This window comes from Pteropus medius, unplaced genomic scaffold, assembly GCF_902729225.1.
Source record: "Pteropus medius unplaced genomic scaffold, Ma_sr-lr_union100, whole genome shotgun sequence".
Lineage (NCBI taxonomy): Eukaryota > Metazoa > Chordata > Mammalia > Chiroptera > Pteropodidae > Pteropus > Pteropus medius.
In genome coordinates, this window is record NW_024352786.1 from 3,985,573 (window position 1) to 3,998,304 (window position 12,732).

The 12,732-nt window shown below is 35.1% G+C and overlaps 1 protein-coding gene across 2 annotated transcripts in view; it reads left to right on the forward strand.

The window, feature by feature from the left end:
- TET2 (tet methylcytosine dioxygenase 2) overlaps window positions 1-12,732 on the forward strand; it is a 115,717-nt gene that overhangs the window by 98,028 nt on the left and 4,957 nt on the right. Inside the window, exons 9-11 of one of the 2 annotated variants that reach the window (XM_039848779.1) lie at window positions 7,492-7,629; window positions 10,080-10,434; window positions 12,610-12,707. In XM_039848779.1, the coding sequence (XP_039704713.1) occupies window positions 7,492-7,629; window positions 10,080-10,434; window positions 12,610-12,707 (591 nt within the window). Of the gene's footprint in view, window positions 1-7,491; window positions 7,630-10,079; window positions 10,435-12,609; window positions 12,708-12,732 lie in introns of those variants that run through there. The other variant, XR_005649859.1, reaches the window with a different exon arrangement.

Sequence of the window (12,732 nt, forward strand, 5' to 3'; positions counted from 1 at the left end):
TCGGGATAGGGGAGGGTGAAGTGATTTAATTTAAAAAGGGCACTCAATTAGCCAAATAGATGAAATATAACTTAGATTAGTATATGATTAACTTATAGAAGAAATAAGCTATTACAATCATTGGGTAAGAGATGTGAAGGTCTTAAAAGAGATGGCAGTAGTGGTGGAGAAAAGGAAGTAAGTCTGTGAAATATTTTGAGGTAGAACTTATAGAACTTAGTGACCAGTCGGATTTGAGGATCGGAAAAAGAGAGATTTTGAGGATCCACGAAATGTCTGGCTTGGACAGGTTGCTCTATTAACTAGTATCAGAATCCGTGAGGAAAAGTTGAGGGGAGGGGAGAGGATGACAAATTTCACTTTGAATGTGCTAGGTTTGCTGTACTTCTAGGATAACAGATGGAAAATTGGGAGACAATCCAGGCTAGCACTGTAGATTTGAGAGTTATCAGAAATGCAGGAAATAGTTCAAGGTGAATACATAGGCATAAATACCATTTTTTCGAGTGGAGATTATAAAGAGGAGGAGGGGCTAATGGTACTGATGGGATTCTGGAACATATCAACATTTTAGGGGAGAGTGGAGGAAGAGAAACCAGTGAAGTCAGTGCTAGGGGTAAGAGCAATAGAATAGGAGAGGTTAAAAGATTGACTGGAAAGCGGGAGACTGAGATGGAGGAAAGCTAGAGATAATAAGAAGGTATGGAGCAGAGCACACAGCAGAAAGGGGTAAGGGGAAGCATGAAGGGTAGTAGTACATTGACAAACATTTACTTAACATTGAAGACTAATGGGATTAGATTAGTTTACATAGCAGATACAGGGGACCAATCCTAATTAATGATTTAGCTACTCTTGTTTCCATTGTGGATGTTAACACTTTCCCTAAACATTGACTCTTTTTTTTTAATAGGAGCAAAGGAAGCAAATTTAATAATGATGGTCTGTTTATAAGTCGTTTTGTGTCACAACTTAGATTTTAAGAAATGTATGTGAATGTCTATGAGAATTATTTTAGGCATAACTTCTGAGATGTGTTTCAATATTTATAAATGGATAAATGTGTAGATGTGCTAATCAATGGCATAAAGCTTCAGTTAAACAAAATGAATAAGCTCTAGAAAGCTGCCGTACATGTATACCTATAGCCAACAATAATAAATGTACACTTAATTTTGTTAGAAGAGTATATCTCATGTTAAGTGCTCCTACCACAATAAAATTTAAATACTGTATTGATACATAAAAAATAGATGTAATGTCTATATAAAAAATCAATTAATGGCTGTGAATGAATAAGGTGTATTTTATATTGCATGGTAGGTACTATTGATAATGTTTATCTATATGCCTTAATATGGTTTTGAGATTTAAAAAAAAAAAAAACCAGCCATGTGATCTTTCCACACAGTATATGGGAAGACCTTTTGAGGTTAATGATGCTGTCAAAGCCTACAATTCGATCTGCCTCCTTCCAACTAAATGTGCTTCCTTGCTTTATTCCTTGATTTCTTAGTCAAAATTTTATTGGTAAAGTTAAACTTCATTGGGTCTTTATAGCATTTCTTCTGTCAACTCCATGGAATTAGAATATATGTTTTCTCAATTTAAATATTCTTTCTTCATATCTACCCAATGAGCTTACATTCACTCTGTGTTTTCTATAGTTGTCTTACCATTAAACTTTAGGTCTGAATTAGCAGGTTTGTATCTCAAAATCATGTGCTTTCATCATATGTAAAAATGACTTAGACCCGTGCTATCCAAGAGAACTTTCTATAGCAATGGAAACATTCTCTGTCTACAAGTTGAGTACAAAGCTGCTAGCCACATGTGGTTATTGACTACTTAATATGTGGCTAATGCAGGTGAGTTAATAAATTTTTATTTTTATTTTAATTAGTTTAAATTTAAATCACCATATGTGGCTAGCAGCTACCATATTGAACAGCGAAGCTTTATATCATTAGAAAGCCATGCATTTAGAATTGTCTTCCAGACATGGAGATGAATTTTCAGTAATTCATTTCACAAGCCCCTGCATGGTATTTCTTATAAAATGGCATCTCTGTCTAATGACCAACTAGATTGTCTATACATTTTTATTCAAGGAACAGAATGACACTAACTATACCACAGCATAGACTAAACAGTCACAAACCACACAGCTATGAAACAGAGTGGTAATTAAGCACCTTCACTTTCCTTCGGCCAGAGTCTTATAAGTTTCAATATACAAATATACTATGTGAACCCAGTGGTAAATAATATTCAAGCCATCAAAAACATTATCATGTTGTAAGTTTAGCTTCTAGCCATCATGGATTAACAGGGACTGGATTTACTTTTACACGTTAAAAAAAAAAAAAAACACAAAATATATGAAACAGTTGTCTTTATACATAGGACAAGAAGAAACACAACACAGTAACACCAGAGAAAATAAAAATAAAAATAAAAAAGGTGAACTTATGATTACCCCAACCTGTTTCCCGAAGAGCACATTAGGCTCCAGGTTAGGGAGAAGGAACAGACCCCATGATTATCTCTGCATTAAGGAGACAAAGTTCAGAATTTGGGGAAGTAAGCTGATAGAATTCACTACTCAGAGTACCAAGGAGGAGAGAGCATCATATACATCTCTCCAGAGACCTATAGAGTGTTCTGCTTGAGTCTTCAGCTGAGTACTGAACAGTGCATGCATATGAAGAGCTTACCAAGGCTGTGGAACAAACTATCAAAAGGAGAAGGCAGAACATTCCCTTAGTTTCATACAGGACCTGGAATAGTTTTTGTTAATACCACTCAGAAGGAAAAGACCTCCTAACATACAAGATGACAAATAGCATATTCAGAATTTTATGACCTTGGTAGCAGGAGTCAATTAGGCTATTCTGGTCCCATCTAAAGATGTTTAAAAATCACAACTGGAAAGGATCAGACTGATTCCAAGTAATGATTCCAAGTAATTTAACAGCATCCCAGAACAAAGACTTAAAAAAATCCCCAAAACAACAAGGTAAAATTAATAATATCTAGCATCCCATCAAAAATTACCAGACATACAAAGAAACAAGAAAATATGACCCATAATGGCGGCGGGGGCGGGGGGGGTGATAATCAATAGAAATAGTTCCAGAAATGATATGTGATAAGAATATGTAGACAAGGACATTAAAATTATATATAATGTATTATATATATAATTTGTTTCAGACAACAGAGGAAGGTATGAACATGATAAAGCTAAGAAGATATCAAAAAGACATTAAACTTCTAGGGATGAAAAATATATGATGTCTGGATTGAAAAAAAATACACTAGATGGAATTAGCAGATTAGTGAACTGGAATACATAGCAATAGAAATCTTCCAATATGAAATACAGAGGAAAAAAACAGGAAAAATAATGGCTAAAATTTTTTGAGATTTGTTTAAAACTATAAGCTCATTAATCCCAGAAGCTCAGCAAGCCCCTAGTAAAGGGGGGTGGGGGGGAAAGAGACATGAAGAAAACTATTTAAAAGGTACATTAAAATCAAGTTGCTTAAAGTCAGTGATAAAGAGAAAAATGTGAAAAGCAGATGGAGAAAAAAAGACATTACATATAATGAGGAAAATGATAATAAACACAGGAGACTTCATGTCAGAGAAAAATGCAAGAAAGAAGATAGAGGAGAAATATTTTTAAAGTACTAAAAGAAAAAAAACTGTCAACCTAGAAAACCAGTGAAAACAACTCAGAAGTAAAGGCAAAATAGTTGGTTTTTTTTTTTTTTTTTCAGACAAAAGCTAAAATAATTTACCACCAGCAGACTAACATATCAAAAATGTTAAAAGAAGCCCTCTGGTAAGAAAGTAAATGATACCAGATAGAAATCTGGATTGACAAAAAGAATGAAAAATATGAGTAGTAGATATGTGAGGAAAAACTTTTTTTCCTTATTTTAAAACTTTCTTTAAAAGATGATTTGCCAACTAAAAATATGTTAACAGTATACTTGAGGTTTATAACAGGTAGAAGTAGCAAAGAGGCTTTGGGTTTGGAAGTACAGTAGTTACCTCCCCCACCCTGTCTCTGGAAGATCCATTCTGATACCCCCAGAAGATGCCTGAAACTGTGGATAGTATGGAACCCCATACACACACACACACACACACACACACACACACACACACACACACACATGTATATGTATATATATACACACACACACATATATGTACGTATGTATATACATATATACACACGTTTTTATATATACATGTTTTTTCTATACATACATACCTATGATAAAGTTTAATTATAAATAGACACAGTAAGAGATTAACAACAATAATAAATAATAGAACAATTATAACAATATACTGTAATAAAAGTTATGTGAATGTAGTCTCTCTCTCAAAATATCTTATTACCCTGTACTCTCCTTTTCACTTAAAGGGAGCATTACAGCTTCTCTTTGGCATATCCAAATAGCCAGCATCACTACTCTTGTATTTTGGGCCATTATTAAGTAAAATAAGTGTTACTTGAACAAGCACTGGGTACCACAACAGTTGATCTAACAGCAAGATGACTACTAATAGACTAACGGGCAAGTAGGGTTATGCATACAGCTGGAGATTCTGGACAAAAGGATGATTCACACACCAGCTAGGACTGAGCAGACTGGTGCAAGATTTCATCATACTACTCAAAATGGTGTGCAATTTTAAACTGATGAATTGTTTATTTCTGGAATTTTCCATTTAATAGTTTTGGACCATGGTTGACTGTAGGTAACTGAAACAGTGGAAGGCAAAATTGTGGATAAGGGGAGATACTGTTATAAGGTTCTTATTTTCTGTATTGAGCAGTACTTGAATGTAGATTGTGATAAGTTAAAGAATACACTATAAACTTTAAAGCAGGCATTCACTAAATTAAAGCCAATTAAATTATATTAAAAGTACGTACCAGAAAGATACCTACAAAATCCCCAGGTATCTGAGCAACATATTTCAAAATGACCTATGGATCAAAGAAAAAATTACAAGGGAAATTAGTATTTTGAAGTATTTCAAATGGAATGAAAATTAAGACATGACATTGAAATTTGTAGGATGAAGCTATAAAGCCTTGCTTAGAGAGACATTTATAGCATTGAACACTGATATTAGAAAAATATGTCTCAAATCAATAATCTCTGCTTTTACCCTAAGAAACTTAAAAAGGAGAGCAATTTTAGCCCTAAAAGGCAAAATGAAAGAAAAACTAAAGAAAACAAGTTAATGAAATAAAATACAGAGAACGAGAGAATGAATCGGTAAAATCAAAAGTTGGTACTTTGAGTCAATTTGGTTAGAAAAAACATAGCTATAAATTGCCAATATCAAGAATTAGAGATGAGACAGATTTTATAGACATTAAAAGAATGGTAAAGACGTGTTATTAAAACTCTATGTCAATAAATTCAACAACTTAGCTGAAATGTGCAAAGTCCTTGAAAAAGACAAATTATCAAAGTTTAGTAAGGAAAAAAATATATCATGAATAGTCCTATATCTGTTAAATTGAACTTGTAGTTAAAACTTTCCACAGAACTCCAGGCCCAGATGATTTTCCTTCCAAATTTGACCCATTAATTAAGGAAGAAATAATAACAATTCAATAGGAAACTCTTCTAGAAAATAGTAAAGGAGTAAACACATCCAAACTCATTCTATGAGGCTGGAATATTCTTATCCTAGAACCAGACGAAAGCATTAAAGAAAAAGAAAACTACAGTCCAATGTTCTTTCTAAATATTGATATGAAAATTCTTAACAAATTATAGCAAATTAGATCTGACAGTACATAAAAGGGATAATACATCACTACCAAATGGAGTTTATTTCAAGAATGCTTGGTTCATTTAACATTCAAAATCTATCACTATCATTCATCATAATAACCAACCTAACGGGGAAAATACCATTATCTTAATAAATAGGAAACAAACATTTGACAAAATTCAACATCCATAAAAGGGAACTTTCTCAGCCTGATAAAGGGCATAGATTAAAACAAACAAACAAACAAACAAACCTGAAGCTAACGTCATATTTAATGGTGAAAAACTGAACACTTTGCCCCTAAGATTAGAAGAAACAAGACAAGGACTTCACTTTCACCGCTTCTATTTAACATCCTACTGAAAATTTTAGACAGTGCAATAGGCAAAGAAAAGAAGTAAAAAGAATATAGATTGAATAGGAAGAATAAAACTGCTTATTTGCAGACTACATGCTTGGATACATAGAAAATCCCAGAGAATCTCCCCTCTCACCTCCTTCCCCCAAAAAAACTACTAGAACTAATAAATGGTTTAGCAGAGTTGCAAAACACAAAAATCAATTCACTTTCTAATTCTACAATAAACAAAAATTGAAATGGAAACCAATAGCAATTAAAATAGCATCAAAAATATCAAATTCTTAGGCATACGTTTTACAAAAATGTACAAGCCTTGTACACCGAAAACTACAAAACATTGCTAAGAGTAATTGTAGAAGACCATGTTCATGAGTCACAAAGACGGTATTATTAAGATGTTAATTGTCCCCAAATTAATCAATGAATTCAATACATGACCTACTGAAATATCACCAGGCGTTTTGAAGGAATTCACAAGGTGATGCTAAAACACATAGAAATGCAAAGGACCTGGAATGGTCAAACAGTTTTTTAAAACAAGAGCATAATTTGAAGATTCATACTCCTTGATTTCAAAATTTACTAAAAATCTATATTTATTAGTAATCAAGACAGTTGATATTGGTATACACGCACAGAAACATACCATTATGTACCGAAAGATCAGAACAGAGAGTCCAGAAATAAATCCAATATGTATAGTCAATTAATTTTCAACAAAGGCAATTCAAAGGGGAAAGGATAATCTTTTCATCTAGTGATGTTTGAACATTTGAATAGCCATACAGAAAAAAATAAACCTTCACTCTTAATGTCATACCATGTATAAAAATTAACTAAAAATAAATCCCTTTTTACAAAATTCTAGAAAATGAAAACTTATCAATAGTGACAGGAAGCAGATCAGTAGTTGCCTAAAACCAAAAGGGAGGCATGAATTATAAAGGGATAGGAGGAAACTTTTCAGAGTGATGGATATGTACTTTATTTTGATCGTGCAATAGTTTCATATATACATATGTCAAAATTCATCAAATAGTACACTTAAAATATATTCTATTTAATGTATGTCAGTTATACTTCGATAACACTGTAAAATAAAAACTTTACCATGACAAGGTATTTGCTTTGTGTCATTTCATCATTCGGGGTTTTGGATATAAAGTAAGCAGCATTTCTAAAAGTTCTAAATAGCCTAAATACTGTGTCGTTTTGATCTATTCAGTACATAGGTCTTGTATTTTTTTCATCAAATATGCATAAAAATTTCAAACGCCTCTGTAACTCCCTGGTCACACACTTTTATTTTTCAGATTGAATATGAACACAGAGCACCAGAATGCCGCCTGGGTCTGAAGGAAGGCCGTCCGTTCTCAGGGGTCACTGCATGTTTGGACTTCTGTGCTCATGCCCATAGAGACTTGCACAACATGCAGAATGGCAGCACATTGGTGAGTGGGGCTGAGGACAGGCTAGCAGCATATCCTGTTGAAGAGTAGAGGGCTAGAATTTAATAGCATTTGGTTAGGATAATATGTTCTCTGCAGGTGTCATACTGCATAACAGTGTTTTCATGAATGAACTGCTGTTGCATAATTATTTGGCATAAATAGTACTCTCATAACAGGTTGGCACATTAGTGGAAAACTGTGTTGACAAGCCCATGAAAATCATGGAAATTCTTGGTGCTAATCTAAACCAGCAACTCTGCACTGCCAGCTACAATTAGCTGCCAACAAAAATATTTCAGAATTCAGTGTCAGATATCTGATAGGTTATAATCAGTTAAACGAAAAGCCATTTACGAGCCAAGGTACCGAGTCACCTTGCAGTGAGAAGTACAAATGAAAAAACGCATTGTCATTATCACAGTAACTACTATAGAAAGTTCAAAGTGCAAAAGAGTCCATTAGAACTCCATATCACAGTGGGTGAAATGCATGGGGCCTTATTATTGGATCTATGATAAGGGGAGAAAATGGATACAGTCTTAGGGTAGGGCAATATTCCATACTGACAAAGTCCAGAGTATGGCCGTGCCTATGTAGAAATGCTTCAGAGTAGAAATAAAGAATATGAGAGTTCAAACGAAGAAACTATAAATTAATCAACCTGACGTGTCATCAACCTGGATATCGTTATAGTTCAAGAAGATGACCAGTGAGACTTAAGATGAAAAATAGAAGACAAGCACTAATGTTATATTCTAGGGTAGAAAAGACTTTGGGAACATAGTCGGCAATACTGGAAGTAATTCAAGGAGGCTGGCGCTAAAAGTTTTTGTTGAGAAACAGAGAAGAAGGTGTTGGTTTAATGGTCTAGAGCAGGTGTCAGAAAATTTTTCTGTTAAAGGCAAGATAGTAAATATTCTGTCAAAGGCTTTGCAAGTACATAGGGTTTTTATAGGGCACATTCTTTGGATTTGTTTTAATTTAAAAATCCTATAAAAATGCATAATCCATTCTTAGTTTGCAGGTCATACAAAAACAGGATGTGAAGCAGATTGGCCCCAGGCCCTATTTTGCTGATTTCTGATCCAAGAGAACAAATATAAGGCTTAACATCTGCAATATCTAAAATCATCACCAATCATGGATTGAGCACCTGCTCATTATTAGGAGGCTATGCTAGATTCCAGGAAGTAAAAGAAATAAATGATAGCTGGAGCTGAAGTAGGCCCTGAAGAGAACCATGTTTCACTCCAGCAAGGTGAGGGAGAGTGGGCAGGAGATGAGGAAGATGTCTTGAATGAAGGGGAATTTGCCTCTGATAGGTCACAGTTTCTGTGAGGTGAAATGGAAAGCAGCAGTAGATAGGAACTGAGTAGGGATAAATATGTGTGGGAAAAGGGGAAAAGTACTCAGAGATGGATTTGGAAGACTTATCTGTAGGAAGTAAAAAACTCATTTTAATACCATCTTGTATTAAACTTATTTATAAAGGTAAGTCTGTCATAATCATGATCACATTTTTTTCAAGAGTATCTTCCAATTTTATATTACCTTAGGTTTTAGATAACTGTGGTCACATTTTTTTCCCGCTAATCAAAAACTAAAAATGAAAAGCTAGTATTTTAGAACCAACAAATAATGTTTCATCAAAACCAATGTGATCATGGCTAATAAAAAAGTACCATTAAATTGTCAAAGCAACAGAAATTGCTTTTTTTCCCTTCTTAGAGTACCCCCTTAATTGTAGAGATAGCTCAGAAAGGAAATGAGATAGAAGAGAAACAATAAGTTAGATTTAAAGGGACAGAGGGGAGAAAAGGAAGATAGGAACAGTGTTGGGTTACATGTTCGATATGTCACCCGAATCTCCAGTTTCATATTATTTAGATTTCACTTCAGTATTTTGTAAAATTTCTTAAACACAGTGGAGGAGAGTTAGGACTCAGATATGAGGAAAGATTTAAAATTTATCTGTGTACAAAAGTATGAGATGAGGCAAATGTGATATTACCAAAAACAGAGGAAGTCATTTGGTAGAACACACTTTCAGCTTCTTTCTGAGGCTTCACATCTATCACATCTATTTTTGAAGTGTGAAAGTGGGAAATTGCTTCATTTTGGTAGGAGTAGTGCCACTTCTCTTAGACTTAGAAGTGAATGTGAAGAACACAGTCACCACAGGTAACAGTTCCTGATAGACACACACACACACACATACACACAAAGGTCAGTGTGAACTTGTCTATCTCCCTACACCATTTGGATAACAATCTTTATTAATAACAGACAGGCATGGTTTTATGGTCACTGATCCGATCCAGTAGACCACCACCGCAAATCTAAATACTGAGAGGAAGAAAGATACATACACACACGTGCACACATGTGCACACATACACACTTTTCTTTTGGACTGAAACTGAGGCTGTACTATCTTATTTCCCTACCAGGTGTGCACTCTCACTAGAGAAGACAATCGAGAAATTGGAGGAAAACCCGAGGATGAGCAGCTCCACGTTCTGCCTCTCTACAAAGTCTCTGATGTGGATGAGTTTGGGAGTATAGAAGCTCAGGAGGAGAAAAAGCGAAATGGTGCCATTCAGGTACTGAGTTCTTTTCGGCGGAAAGTCAGGATGTTGGCAGAGCCAGTCAAGACGTGCCGACAAAGGAAACTAGAAGCCAAGAAAGCTGCAGCTGAAAAGCTTTCCTCTCTGGAGAACAGCGCAAACAAGAATGAAAAGGAAAAGTCAGTCTCATCTCGTACAAAACAGACGGAAAATGCAACCCAGGCTAAACAATTGGCAGGTAAATTTAACATGAAGCATCGTGGACATATGTGTTATGTTATACTTATGTTAAAAATGAGTGTTGTTAATTTCAGAAGGTTACATTTCATCATGGTCTTAGTTCTGAACCAGAATCTTCTCTAAAGTAGCAAGGGCTAGGCTTTGCTCTTGGGGATGGTACCATCATCCACAGCTTGATGGGACAGTTCGGATTTTATTCTGTAATAAATGTCAAAATGTTATGATAGGTAAGTGATATGGTGAAATTAGTGTTAATCTAGCAATAGCAGGTAGGCCACAATAGAGGTAGAGAGGCTAATAGTCTGCAGACAGATACAGTAAACCAAGAGTGAGCTAATAAGAGCTTGAATTTTGGTAACAATTAAGATATAACGAATTCTTCCAAAATGAATATTAATACACTGGTGACAAAACGTTGGAATGCAAGTGAAGAAAAATTTAAGGATGACTGCAAAGTTTTAAGCCTAGATAATAAAACAGTACTATTTATCGAAATAAGTTTGGAAACAGGATTAATGGGGGGAGAGCAGGAGAATAAGATACTTTTCTTTTTCTTCTGTGTGGAGTAGTTTCTTTAAAATCAATCCTGAAAAGAAAACATGACTTTAAATATTCATATCTTATTTGTTTCTAAATGTCAGCGGTCTCGATCAGATTTGAAAACACTTTAAAACAAGTCCTTGTCAACCTCTAAATTATTCTTGGTGCCCTTGATATCCCTCTGGCCATAATCTTGGAACCAGAAGGGCATATAAAAAGTCACCTTTAAGATACCTTTCTTTAGCTGTATTCAGTCTGAGGTTTAGGAGGTAGATCCACATGTAGTTCATATAAAGCTTTTACCCATCAAAATAGATCACATCTATAGTAGTAGCAACAGAGCATTATTTACTAAGCTGATATTTTCTTTCCAAAGCTCTTTGCTTTATGTCTGCAGTTACCACTGTGAAAAATCCTACAACAATGTAATGTCCATATCCAAATTTTAAAGATGTTATTGGGCTGGCCTTTAACAAAAGAAAAATGTATATCTTTTAAGTTTAGTGTCTCAGTTTGCTTAGAACGAACCATCTGTGCTTCACAAAGTCAAATTTCTCTGCAGATTCATTTTTGAAGGTCAAAGAAACTAAGTAATTTAGAACAATACGCTAAAGATGCTTAATAAATAATTGTTGATTGGTTGGCACACCCTACGAGAAGTTAGTCCTGTCCAGTCCCTGACATCTCCCTTACATTAGCCGTGCAGTATAATTGGTTAGAACTTGGCCTCCAGTCCTTTCTAACCAGTTTCGGCAGTAATCATTAGTCATGACCGCACTGCAGCTCTACACGTTCTTATCTCACATTACTTTTGTAAGTGAAGTCATGAAACAGTAGTATGACTTTTAAAAATTTCACTTGCAAAGCTAAAAGTTTCATTAAAGTTTTAATAAAACTACAACTGTGTGAATTTCCTTTCTCCAAAGTGTGCTAAAGAAATAGGGCTCACGTATTCTATAAGATGCTTTGGGTGTTTAAATGAATGCCATTCTTATTCTCATAGGATTGCTGGATCTTCCATAACAAATTTTCTACTACTTTAACGATTTAACGAATTTCACTGCATGCCAGGCAATGGAGAAATAAAGTAAAATAAGATGTGGTCCCTTCCCACAAGGAACTACTTTGCAGGAGGGTAAAGAGGGTACTAAGAACGGATAATTAAAGTACATGATGACTGTTGTTTTATCTGACTTATGTTGGCAGTGCATATTTACTGCAAAAGCACTAGAAGATGAGGTCGTAGAAGACTTCCTCCAGGAAGGGATGACTATACCAAAGGAGGGCAGGGAGATGAGCGAAGGGAGGAGGCACTTCAAGTAGAGATGGGTGTGTCATGGTCAGAACCCAGAAGCTCCAGAAAATATGATGCTCTCAATGGAATGGCTTTTGAATGTTTATTACCTTTTTCTTTGCTCACCAGATAGTAGTTATGAGGTCTCCCTTTTTATTTCTAATGCTTTAGACATAAAAATACTATGCCAGATGGTGATCAGAACCCTAACTTTGCTCTTGTCCTTGTTTGATAAGTGTTGCATAATCCTTGTGGTGGTTCTTATACATTTAAGCATCTTCACTAGCTTTCATAAAATAATAAACATACTGTCACTACTCTTTCTTATCGTGTCCACAGAACTTTTGCGACTTTCAGGACCAGTCTTACAGCAGGCCCAGCAGCCCCAGCCCCAATCGCAACCCCAAATACAGAAGCAACCTCCACAGCCACAGAAGCCACAGAAGCAGCTACCACAGCCAC